Raw genomic sequence first — 13,444 nt, 5'->3', positions numbered from 1 at the left:
CGGCCCTTAGTACATAAAATGGCAGTTTCCTATTTAGGATTACCCAATGGCACATACTGCTAAATAAGTATATTTATATGAAAATGGTTTATTTAGATGAAGCAGGGTTTTACATATGAGCTGTTTATGCAATGTATTTTTATAGAGACCTACATTGTTTGGGGTATAGTTTCCCTTTAATAAGGATACGTCCCTGGCTATAATGCATAAAGCCATCTGCACCAGATTCAGATCAGCCACATCCCTAGGTATGGCCACTTACCCACCCCTGGTGGGGGCCATACAGAACCCAATCAGAAGTGTGTCTGTAACTGGGGTACTGGGCCATAGATACACAGCTACAGGACTTGCATGTGGGCCGATACAGGGATCCTGGGATCTTATCTAGAACTGGAGATAGAATCTTAAATAGATAAGGGATATGGACAAAGGAGTTTAGCTAGGTTAGAATGTGATATAGAACCCGAGACGGTGTCTTATCTAGAACTGGGTACTGAGTGCTATGGTTCTCTGCTAGGCATGGGGTACTAGGTAATACTAATCTTAATTAGAAGACTATCTAGAACTGGGGGTAAAAGGAGAAAGAGCTAAAGTGAGAAATAGTTGTATACAGAGATTAGGGGCCCCACACGAGTGTCTCAGAGAGAGAAGGGGCTACAGAACAGATAATGAAGCTGGACCAGGGGCAGGTGATTAGTAGAAGACAAACAGGACCGGCAGGTACCAGACTGGTTCTTTTGCAGAACCATGAAGTGCATTTCCCAATGCGGCGGAGCCAGTTTTTCCAGCTGCACCCACCCCGGCTCTTCCCTCCTTATTCAGCCTGCGCTGCCCGACAGCAGGGAGTAGGGCAAAGAGGGAGCAGCGTGGGGCCCCGTCACCATCTGGCAGCGCTTACACGTCCCGGGGCCACACACCCTCCTGTGCCAATAACTTACTATTGGTGTGTATAGTAGCGCTGCCCAAGCAGTAGTGTGTTTATACAGGCTCCTTCTAGTCCCTCCACTCACCATAAGCGCAATAGGCGCATTTATACAGTAACGCCAGAAATCATGCCATTCATTGGCTTCGCTCTGTGCCCGGGGTTGTTATTGAAGCCAATGGGACATTAAATAGAGAGAGAACAAATTGGTCTGAAATAAACAATGAAATTATGGTAGTGTCCCTTTAAGAGCGAGACCTCTGCAGACACTCAGGTGAGTCACAGGGCGGAGTCTCCTTCCTTCAGTCAGTGACACACCCACACAGCAGGTACGTCTGTCCTCTCCCCAACTTCATCCCTGCACCCCCAAACCCTGGGCCCAACCTGATACCAACAGGCCTTCCATTAACCCTTACAGGTAAACCCCCATGCTGAGCCCCCTGGATTACTTGTTGGATACTCAGGAAAAGGGGGGGGGGGGGTCAGAAATACAATTCAATTCAACAAAAGACCAGAAATGCACCCCAGTATCTGCACGGAGACCTCTGAATGGAATACATTTAGGGTTGCCACTCCCCCCCCCCCTTTAATGCCGGCCACATATTGAATCCACATCCTGCATGGCTACATATAAATCAGTTCAGGCTGCAGCCATGCATCTAATGCATCTAATTACTAATTAGCCATGCAGGATTTTGATTTAATATATTCGACTGGTATTAAAGGGTTAAGGTGCCAATCCTAAATACATCACTTCCATCACACAGTTCTGTTATTCTTATTGGCTGCTTCTATCACACAGTCCCATAATCCTATTGGCTGCTTCTATCACACAGTCCCATAATCCTATTGGCTGCTTCTATCACACAGTCCCGTAATCCTATTGGCTGCTTCGATCGCACAGTCCCGTAATCCTATTGGCTGCTTCCATCACACAGTTCTGTTATTCTTATTGGCTGCTTCTATCACACAGTCCCGTAATCCTATTGGCTGCTTCTATCACACAGTCCCGTAATCCTATTGGCTGCTTCCATCACACAGTTCTGTAATCCTATTGGCTGCTTCCATCACACAGTCCTGTAATCCTATTGGCTACTTCCATCACACAGTTCTGTAATCCTATTGGCTACTACCATCACACAGTTCTGTAATCCTATTGGCTACTTCCATCACACAGTTCTGTAATCCTATTGGCTACTTCCATCACACAGTTCTGTAATCCTATTGGCTACTTCCATCACACAGTCCTGTAATCCTATTGGCTGCTCCCAGCATCTAATAACATTTATATAGCGCACAGTAGGGGCACAAGGAATTCTCACACCATTAGAATTGGGAACCCCTAAAATTCCCTGGCACCTCTACATCTCTGTCCATAAGAACGTCACATTGGCAGTAAAGCAATTCCATAATTAAGGGTTGGGTCCATTTGGTCCTATGTGCACTAAATACCTAATTTGCCCCCCAGCAGCATCTCTGCCAGAATAAATGCCCCAGGACATTTGCCCACACAAGTGAACTTCAGCTTTATTTGCTGATATGCAGACTGGCGAGTGTGGGCACTGTGCCCAAGTGCAACCTGCCCGTTGTGGGGTCACTGAGAAGATTTTGTGTTAGATAATTGCCCCTGGGCCTCAATCCTTTGCACAGCCTTGGGCCCCAGTATCACCCCTTTATCTGCAGGATTTATCAGCACTTTACCCCATCCCTTTAATTCATTCAGTTCAGCTCCAGTGAGAGCAATGGGGCCCCTCTGTGTAAATGTGTCAAATCCCACCTTTCCAGTTCCCCCAACGCTGCTCCTGCCGGGCCGGTATCTCTAGGTGCCAGAAACCTGCTCTAAGTGGCCCCTAAATACCCCCCCAACCAGATCAAACACCTTACTAGCCCACATGGGACATCAGATAAAGAGACCACTTATTCCCACAGGATCCCATAGGATTATACTTATCTGCTTGGGAATCTCTAGCCTTGGGCTAAATAAAAGCTCAGGTAAGGGCTGTGCCATTGTGCTCTCACGGGGGGACCCTGGGGCTGTGCCATTGTGCTCTCACGGGGGGACCCTGGGGCTGTACCATTGTGCTCTCATCGGGGGACCCTGGGGCTGTGCCATTGTGCTCTCACGGGGGGACCCTGGGGCTGTGCCATTGTGCTCTCACGGGGGGACCCTGGGGCTGTGCCATTGTGCCCTCACGGGGGGACCCTGGGGCTATGCCATTGTGCTCTCACGGGGGGACCCTGGGGCTGTGCCATTGTGCTCTCACGGGGGGACCCTGGGGCCGTGCCATTGTGCTCTCACGGGGGGACCCTGGGGCTGTGCCATTGTGCTCTCACGGGGGGACCCTGGGGCTGTGCCATTGTGCCCTCACGGGGGGACCCTGGGGCTGTGCCATTGTGCCCTCATGGGGGGACCCTGGGGCTATGCCATTGTACTCTCACGGGGGGACCCTGGGGCTGTGCCAATGTGCTCTCACGGGGGGACCCTGGGGCTGTGCCATTGTGCTCTCACGGGGGGACCCTGGGGCTATGCCATTGTGCTCTCACGGGGGGACCCTGGGGCTGTGCCATTGTGCTCTCACGGGGGGACCCTGGGGCTGTGCCATTGTGCCCTCACGGGGGGACCCTGGGGCTGTGCCATTGTACTCTCACGGGGGGGACCCTGGGGCTGTGCCAATGTGCTCTCACGGGGGGAACCTGGGGCTGTGCCATTGTACTCTCACGGGGGGACCCTGGGGCTGTGCCATTGTGCTCTCACGGGGGGACCCTGGGGCTGTGCCATTGTACTCTCACGGGGGGACCCTGGGGCTGTGCCATTGTGCCCTCACGGGGGGACCCTGGGGCTGTGCCATTGTGCCCTCACGGGGGGACCCTGGGGCTGTGCCATTGTGCTCTCACGGGGGGACCCTGGGGCTGTGCCATTGTGCTCTCACAGGGGGACCCTGGGGCTGTGCCATTGTGCTCTCACGGGGGGACCCTGGGGCTGTACCATCATGCTCTCATGGGGGGACCTGGGGCTGTGCCATTGTGCTCTCACAGGGGGACCCGAGGGCTGTGCCATTGTGCTCTCACAGGGGGACCCGGGGGCTGTACCATCATGCTTTCATGGGGGGACCCCGGGCAGCTATATTCCATGTTGTGCCCTATATAATAAGGCAATGATAACACTATTATTATAAAGGGAAGGCCCCCGGCACGGCCTCGGGTACTGGGCACACACGGCTACGTGGTCACGGCACAATGTGACCGGTTTGTTAAATCTTTGAATCTGCCAGTTCTGCTTCTAATCTCCTAAATCAATAATGGGGAAACATAATCTCCACGGCCAGGTGCTAATTACACCTTCAGACTTTGTGCCAAGGGAACCAGCGCCGGCAGCCTGTGCCGTATACTGTTAGGTTTAAGGTGCGAGTCCCTCAGACCAATGTGGCTGCCTATCTGCCCCTGTATGAGCGCCTCCCCGACTGATATCTGCCCCTGTATGAGCGCCTCCCTGACTGATATCTGCCCCTGTATGAGCTCCTCCCCGACTGATATCTGCCCCTGTATGAGCTCCTCCCCGACTGATATCTGCCCCTGTATGAGCACCTCCCCGACTGATATCTGCCCCTGTATGAGCTCCTCCCCGACTGATATCTGCCCCTGTATGAGCTCCTCCCCGACTGATATCTGCCCCTGTATGAGCTCCTCCCCGACTGATATCTGCCCCTGTATGAGCGCCTCCCTGACTGATATCTGCCCCTGTATGAGCTCCTCCCCGACTGATATCTGCCCCTGTATGAGCTCCTCCCCGACTGATATCTGCCCCTGTATGAGCGCCTCCCCGACTGATATCTGCCCCTGTATGAGCGCCTCCCCGACTGATATCTGCCCCTGTATGAGCGCCTCCCCGACTGATATCTGCCCCTGTATGAGCTCCTCCCCGACTGATATCTGCCCCTGTATGAGCGCCTCCCCGACTGATATCTGCCCCTGTATGAGCGCCTCCCCGACTGATATCTGCCCCTGTATGAGCTCCTCCCCGACTGATATCTGCCCCTGTATGAGCGCCTCCCCGACTGATATCTGCCCCTGTATGAGCTCCTCCCCGACTGATATCTGCCCCTGTATGAGCGCCTCCCCGACTGATATCTGCCCCAGAATTGGCCAGGCGTTGATTGGGCAGGTTTGATATTTCCGTGGGATCCGGGACTACACCAGCTCATCGATGTGGCCCTTGCTCGGCCCCTATTCCCATCACTGTAATCCGATCGTTTGGCCCCAGGGTGGGCACATGGGGCAAGATCCACTCATTTAGCGACCTCTCCAAACGAGCTCTTATAGTGTATGGCTGCCCTTACAGTGGGTGAATGGGAACCAGTAGAATTAAGTGCTGAACTCGGGACACGTTACGGTTGTTTTTTCCACGTCACCAACTACATGCGTTACACTGTGAGTGTGCGAGGAATCTCGGCAATGTGGCTCACACTCACCCTCTTCATTTTCAGTTCAGCTTGTGAACCCACAAGCAACGGCACAGGGACAGGGACAAATTATATAGCACCGGCCAAGGCAAGTGAGGGGGCGCCCATACCGCTTGTGCCGTTTGGCAGCGCTCCCACCAAGCAGTTCATGCAATTCTGGTGAGAAACATGGGATTGTATTACACGGCCAACAATGTATGTTTTTTTTGTTTGTATTTTAGTAATGGGGCCCCTGTCTCGCCATCAGATTATATTAGTAATGGGGCCCCTGTCTCACCATCAGATTATATTAGTAACGGGGCCCCTGTCTCACCATCAGATTATATTAGTAATGGGGCCCCTGTCTCACCATCAGATTATACTAGTAACAGGGCCCCTGTCTCACTATCAGATTATATTAGTAATGGGGCCCCTGTCTCACCATCAGATTATATTGGTAACAGGGCCCCTGTCTCACTATCAGATTATATTAGTAACGGGGCCCCTGTCTCACTATCAGATTATATTAGTAATGGGGCCCCTGTCTCACTATCAGATTATATTAGTAATGGGGCCCCTGTCTCACTATCAGATTATATTAGTAATGGGGCCCCTGTCTCACCATCAGATTATATTAGTAACGGGGCCCCTGTCTCACCATCAGATTATATTAGTAACGGGGCCCCTGTCTCACTATCAGATTATATTAGTAATGGGGCCCCTGTCTCACTATCAGATTATATTAGTAATGGGGCCCCTGTCTCACCATCAGATTATATTAGTAACGGGGCCCCTGTCTCACCATCAGATTATATTAGTAATGGGGCCCCTGTCTCACCATCAGATTATATTAGTAACGGGGCCCCTGTCTCACTATCAGATTATATTAGTAACGGGGCCCCTGTCTCACCATCAGATTATATTAGTAACGGGGCCCCTGTCTCACCATCAGATTATATTAGTAACGGGGCCCCTGTCTCACTATCAGATTATATTAGTAATGGGGCCCCTGTCTCACTATCAGATTATATTAGTAATGGGGCCCCTGTCTCACTATCAGATTATATTAGTAATGGGGCCCCTGTCTCACCATCAGATTATATTAGTAACGGGGCCCCTGTCTCACCATCAGATTATATTAGTAACGGGGCCCCTGTCTCACTATCAGATTATATTAGTAATGGGGCCCCTGTCTCACTATCAGATTATATTAGTAATGGGGCCCCTGTCTCACCATCAGATTATATTAGTAACGGGGCCCCTGTCTCACCATCAGATTATATTAGTAACGGGGCCCCTGTCTCACTATCAGATTATATTAGTAATGGGGCCCCTGTCTCACCATCAGATTATATTGGTAACAGGGCCCCTGTCTCACTATCAGATTATATTAGTAATGGGGCCCCTGTCTCACCATCAGATTATATTAGTAATGGGGCCCCTGTCTCACCATCAGATTATATTAGTAACGGGGCCCCTGTCTCACCATCAGATTATATTAGTAACGGGGCCCCTGTCTCACTATCAGATTATATTAGTAACGGGGCCCCTGTCTCACCATCAGATTATATTAGTAACGGGGCCCCTGTCTCACCATCACGGCCACTCACTGTGCCAGGGAATAAATATCATTCTGCCCACAAACCACTAAATGTGCCCCATAAACTGTGAAAGCCCGGGTTCTGGATGTGAGTGAGGGCACAGGGAGGGCACAGTGAGGGCACAGTGAGGGCACAGCAAGGGCACAGGGAGGGCACAGTGAGGGCACAGGGAAGGCACAGTGAGGGCACAGGGAAGGCACAGCGAGGGCACAGGGAGGGCACAGGGAAGGCACAGTGAGGGCACAGTGAGGGCACAGTGAGGGCACAGGGAAGGCACAGTGAGGGCACAGTGAGGGCACAGTGAGGGCACAGGGAAGGCACAGTGAGGGCACAGCGAGGGCACAGGGAAGGCACAGCGAGGGCACAGGGAGGGCACAGCGAGGGCACAGTGAGGGCACAGCGAGGGCCCATTCATTATAATAATCCTTATTCCCCAGATGCTGGGGGTCCAATTCCACTAACCAACCCTGTCGCTGGCTTTGGCTGCTGTGCCTACTGAGCCCATTAAACAGATGGCGGTGCCTACTCTCTGGCAGTCCCCCCCCCCCCCCGAGTTGCCTCGTTATCATTGGCCAGCGCCAGGGCCCCCCCCCCAGTCTGGGCTCACACTGGTACCTGGCACCTCGCTCTGATAGAGACACAGAAACCAACATTTATCTCCATGTGATTATCTGCCCTCCAATCAGCAAGCCTACAGCTGCGCCGTGACCAGGGCAACAAACTGCCCACTTGGCATTTACTGATCGACTCGCCGTGTAATCACTCAGCTGGGAAATCTGCTCTCATTGCGCCCAACCCCCCACCCAATCTCATCTCCTTATCGCATTTTCCAGTTTGTTGGAAATTTCATCCTCAACTGCAGGAAATGCATTTACTCTGCCGGCCAACTCCTTATCTCTGCCCACGAGCACCCCCTGTGCCCCTCATTACCCCCAGCCTTGGGCTTCATTAGCCAACAATTATCTCAACAATTAAGGTTCTCCTGATGGGATACATTAATATATCATAGCCATAGAGTTAAGTGCAATGTTGTGTTCCCCTCAGTGACTGCTAATATCCTTATCATTTACAGTAGGGGGTACATTATCCCTTATAATACATGAGTGATACTCAGAGTTCCCTGTATAACTCAGCCTGCAGCCTTGTGCCTTTATATGGGGGGCACAGAACCCCTCAGTGACTGCTAATATCCTTATCATTTACAGTAGGGGGTACATTATCCCTTATAATACATGAGTGATACTCAGAGTTCCCTGTATAACTCAGCCTGCAGCCTTGTGCCTTTATATGGGGGGCACAGAACCCCTCAGTGACTGCTAATATCCTTATCATTTACAGTAGGGGGTACATTATCCCTTATAATACATGAGTGATACTCAGAGTTCCCTGTATAACTCAGCCTGCAGCCTTGTGCCTTTATATGGGGGGCACAGAACCCCTCAGTGACTGCTAATATCCTTATCATTTACAGTAGGGGGTACATTATCCCTTATAATACATGAGTGATACTCAGAGTTCCCTGTATAACTCAGCCTGCAGCCTTGTGCCTTTATATGGGGGGCACAGAACCCCTCAGTGACTGCTAATATCCTTATCATTTACAGTAGGGGGTACATTATCCCTTATAATACATGAGTGATACTCGCCTGACAAAAAAAACAAGGAAGACAAGAAGGAAGAAGAGGAAGAGAGATAGAACAGTAGATAAAGATTCTTTCCTTGTTCCGGGGGGGGGGGGGGGGGGGGGGGGGGGGGGGGATATTTCTAAGTTTCCATCCTTCTGGGACTGATAAGCAATATTATTAAAGTGTATGAATGGATGGTGGGAGAGCAAGTGGAATTATGGGATGGCAGTGTCACTGCTGGGTGTCTCTGTGTATCTAGGCTATACACTAACAGTATTGATACTATCAGTAACATAAATACAGCTACAAAGACTGTGTCATGGGCTGAGGGAGGGACTCTGTGCCCCAGAGCTTACAATCAAAGTGTTGGGGATCTCTGATCTGACTACTGACTGCCAAGGGAGCTCTTTCTGTAGCAAAGTGCACACATATAATAACACTGAGTAAACTTTCCCTTTAATTGCATGGAACCTGCACAACAGAGAATAATGTCAATAATAATGTTATTGCCCTCTGGCTGAGTGTGGCCCAAAGGAATGCAAAGCAGCCCCATCTGCAGGTGTGGCCCCCGGGTGTGGCCCCGACAGCTTGTAGTAGTTCCACTACAATAACCAGCGATATAAACTGCCCAGCCTAGTGGGGGATTTGGGGTGAGTGCTTATTTGTGCCCTGGGTACCCCTGGAACTATAGCGGGGTGACTGTTACCCCAATGTTTCTATATATCTGTAACCTTGTTATGGGCTAAGGGGGCCCAGCCTGAAGGCCAGTTAGGGGGGGATTTGGGGTGAGTGCTTATTTGTGCCCTGGGTACCCCTGGAACTATAGCGGGGTGACTGTTACCCCAATGTTTCTATATATCTGTAACCTTGTTATGGGCTAAGGGGGCCCAGCCTGAAGGCCAGTTAGGGGGGGATTTGGGGTGAGTGCTTATTTGTGCCCTGGGTACCCCTGGAACTATAGCGGGGTGACTGTTACCCCAATGTTTCTATATATCTGTAACCTTGTTATGGGCTAAGGGGGCCCAGCCTGAAGGCCAGTTAGGGGGGGATTTGGGGTGAGTGCTTATTTGTGCCCTGGGTACCCCTGGAACTATAGCGGGGTGACTGTTACCCCAATGTTTCTATATATCTGTAACCTTGTTATGGGCTAAGGGGGCCCAGCCTGAAGGCCAGTTAGGGGGGGATTTGGGGTGAGTGCTTATTTGTGCCCTGGGTACCCCTGGAACTATAGCAGGGTGACTGTTACCCCAATGTTTCTATATATCTGTAACCTTGTTATGGGCTAACAGCCCAGTCACATGACCCTAATGGTAATTAATGAATGTCAGTCTTTATCTAGAGGAAAGCACCAAACTGCCTGTAATTTCCAAAAAGGGCAGAATAAAGGGCAGAGCAATGCGCATGGAGGGTGTGTTTATTCTGCCACTATGTAATAGCAGAATATGGAGCTGCTCCTGTCCTTCTATTGTAAGGCTAATATAAAACTCAGCAATATATTCAACTGAGAAATAAATATAGTTGGGGGGTGAGCAATCCCTGCAACTGTCTCCTGTGCACCCCATTCCTTATATGACCCCCATTTATCCAATGCTGAAAGCCCATTGGCCCCCTATGCCCAGCGCTGCATTAGTGCCACAGATGGTGCCACGGCTCTGCCAGCTCCCATTCTGCACGTCACGGCATTTCATACATTCTTTGGGCCTAAACGAGCTGACAAACTGAGAGCCCTTCCCCACCCCTAAAGTCAATAAGGCTTTATGTAAATCCAATCACGCTGGCAAGGGCCCATAGCAACCAAATTGCTGATTGGTTGCTATGGGCAGCATCACCAGCAATGTTTATGCCCCTTTATGTATGGGAAAACGTGCCCCACTGTGGGTGGGGAGGGTCATTTCATGGAGATGATTGGGGGCAGCAGTTCTGATCTACTGGTCACCAACTCAAGATCACAATCTACTGCTCAGTCACCGCTGAGATAAAGGGGAACTAATCCTTTATATGTCAGAAAATATTTATCTGACATTGAGTGTAAAGCTAGAAGCGACCTGTCATAAAGAAAGATGGTGCTGTTGCAATAACATGAGTAGCAGGAAATACCGCCGCACACAAAGGCACCATAACGTACAGACAATTTCATACAGTGATTCTGCGTCAAATACAGGGGTCAAGCAAATCAAAGCAGCAAGGCTCCTGCCAGTTCTTGTAACCCATAGCAACCCTGCACTGCTGGTTCTGACTCCTGATACAACTCCCCAATATCCATTCATCCCTCATTCTCACTGGGTTTATAGTTATGTGTAACTGTCACTGTGTCTGTCCCTTTCCCTTCCCTGCACTGCTGGTTCTGACTCCTGATACAACTCCCCAATATCCATTCATTCCTCATTCTCACTGGGTTTATAGTTATGTGTAACTGTCACTGTGTCTGTCCCTTTCTCTTCTCTGCACTGCTGGTTCTGACTCCTGATACAACTCCCCAATACCCATTCATTCCTCATTCTCACTGGGTTTATAGTTATGTGTAACTGTCACTGTGCCTGTCCCTTTCCCTTCCCTGCACTGCTGGTTCTGACTCCTGATACAACTCCCCAATATCCATTCATTCCTCATTCTCACTGGGTTTATAGTTATGTGTAACTGTCACTGTGTCTGTCCCTTTCCCTTCCCTGCACTGCTGGTTCTGACTCCTGATACAACTCCCCAATATCCATTCATTCCTCATTCTCACTGGGTTTATAGTTATGTGTAACTGTCACTGTGTCTGTCCCTTTCTCTTCTCTGCACTGCTGGTTCTGACTCCTGATACAACTCCCCAATACCCATTCATTCCTCATTCTCACTGGGTTTATAGTTATGTGTAACTGTCACTGTGCCTGTCCCTTTCCCTTCCCTGCACTGCTGGTTCTGACTCCTGATACAACTCCCCAATACCCATTCATCCCTCATTCTCACTGGGTTTATAGTTATGTGTAACTGTCACTGTGTCTGTCCCTTTCCCTTCTCTGCACTGCTGGTTCTGACTCCTGATACAACTCCCCAATATCCATTCATCCCTCATTCTCACTGGGTTTATAGTTATGTGTAACTGTCACTGTGTCTGTCCCTTTCCCTTCCCTGCACTGCTGGTTCTGACTCCTGATACAACTCCCCAATACCCATTCATCCCTCATTCTCACTGGGTTTATAGTTATGTGTAACTGTCACTGTGTCTGTCCATCTCTCCCCGTGCCACTGCACACAGTGCTTTACACTCACAGGTTGGTGAATCAGCTGACTTCTACTACATTGTTTCAGGTGTCAGAACCAGACAATACACAGACACCCCCTTTTAGTAAATAAGCCAGCAATCAGGGATCTGTGCAGAGCGACTCGCAGAAAACAAATGATAAGGTCACAAAGGTCCAGAGTTTCCAATTCTTTCTATGGAGACTTTTCAACAGTCAGAAAATACCCCATGTTGCGCTGACGCTGCCCCGCGTGTTTGCCCAGTTTGCTGCACAAATACCTGTCAGGGAAAAGTCACCACTTTGCACTCACGCAGGAAATTCCTGGGAATGGTGACACAGACAGGAACCAATATGGCGGCAGCGATGCCGTCGGCACATGGGGGTTCTCGTGACTCCCATTAGCGACTGACCCCCACACACTGCGCCCATTCATGCGATACCAGCCCCTGTGCATTCTATTTAGCAATTAGTCGCAGCGGCGGGAAAGTGTTTTTTTTTTTAAAGTCACAGCGACTAATTGCCCCATGTGTCTTTGCCCTACAGCAAGGCTAATTTGGTAGCAGAGTCGCTGCAGACTGCGCCGGTGTCTGTATAGCCAAGCTCCAAGCAACTCAATTTGCCTGAGTGATTCAGAGCAGGGGTATATATATATATATATTAAAGGGGTGACAATCCTACCCGGCAACGGTTTGGCACACCGGCCGCTGCCATGTTGGTATAAACAGGAAGCACTTACCGTATCATTTTTGCTGGTGTAACTGAACGAGTAGAGCTCCTCCGTGTTCTTATCCACAAACCCGGTGTAGCGCTTGCCGAATTCTGCAGGTTTGCTGCCCGTAGCTCTGGTCAGGGCCTCGGCACAGGTTCCAAGCCAGAAAATCAGGATCCAGTGGCCCCAAATGGGCCTCATTCCTGCCATCATTATGTTCCGCTCACTGGCCAGCCAATCCCAACGAAGCAATGGCGATTCCTGCGCAGCACCGCTTCCTCTTCATTGGTGGGGGGGGGGGCGCGCAACTGAACATGTGACAGTTCCTGCGCTACTCCAGGTATCCCCGAGTGGAAATAACCTACAGAGAGAATTACACGTGTGAGAAACAGAGATTGCAAGCTCTGTGAGCGAGGGTTATCTATACTGTCTGCAGGGTCGGACTGGGGGGTGCAGGGCCCACCAGAGCTGCTGCCTAGGGACACCTGCACCCCCCAAGGGGCCCCCAACTCTGCCTTCACACCCACCCCCACAGGGGCCCCCCCACCTGTCAGTACCTCAGGGGAAGTGCATCAGGGGAAGGAGCCCACCGGCTCAGGGGAGCGCCTAGTGGTTATCGGGTCTGGGCTGCCGGGGCCCACTGGGTTTTTTCCCGTTGCCCCAGTCCGACCCTGACTGTTTGTGCCGCTTCTCTCCGGAACATGGTGCTTTTTATATTCAAAAATGTAATGTTAGAATGTAAGCTCCCGCGAGCAGGGCCCCCTCACTGTCTCTTAACAATATCCAAATGTTTGTCTGTATATGGTATCTGTTTATTATAAATAATAATAATCCACACCTTATTAACGTTAATAATAATAATAATAATTATACAAATTGCTGAAAGTCTAAGTGAAATACAAGTCCCAGTGGGGTTTAGGC

At 50.4% G+C, this 13,444-nt stretch overlaps 1 protein-coding gene across 2 annotated transcripts in view; it reads right to left on the bottom strand.

The window, feature by feature from the left end:
• The window catches only part of sidt1 (SID1 transmembrane family member 1), a 39,802-nt gene that overhangs the window by 25,582 nt on the left and 776 nt on the right, over positions 1 to 13,444 (bottom strand). For both annotated transcript variants that reach the window (XM_002941845.5, XM_004912284.4), the window contains exon 2: positions 12,551 to 12,884. In XM_002941845.5, the coding sequence (XP_002941891.1) occupies positions 12,551 to 12,736 (186 nt within the window). In that variant the 5' untranslated portion in view covers positions 12,737 to 12,884. The remainder of the gene's footprint in view (positions 1 to 12,550; positions 12,885 to 13,444) is intronic.

This window comes from Xenopus tropicalis, chromosome 2 (genome assembly GCF_000004195.4).
Source record: "Xenopus tropicalis strain Nigerian chromosome 2, UCB_Xtro_10.0, whole genome shotgun sequence".
In the NCBI taxonomy this organism is placed as follows: domain Eukaryota; kingdom Metazoa; phylum Chordata; class Amphibia; order Anura; family Pipidae; genus Xenopus; species Xenopus tropicalis.
This window is presented reverse-complemented; position numbering and strand designations above follow the sequence as displayed.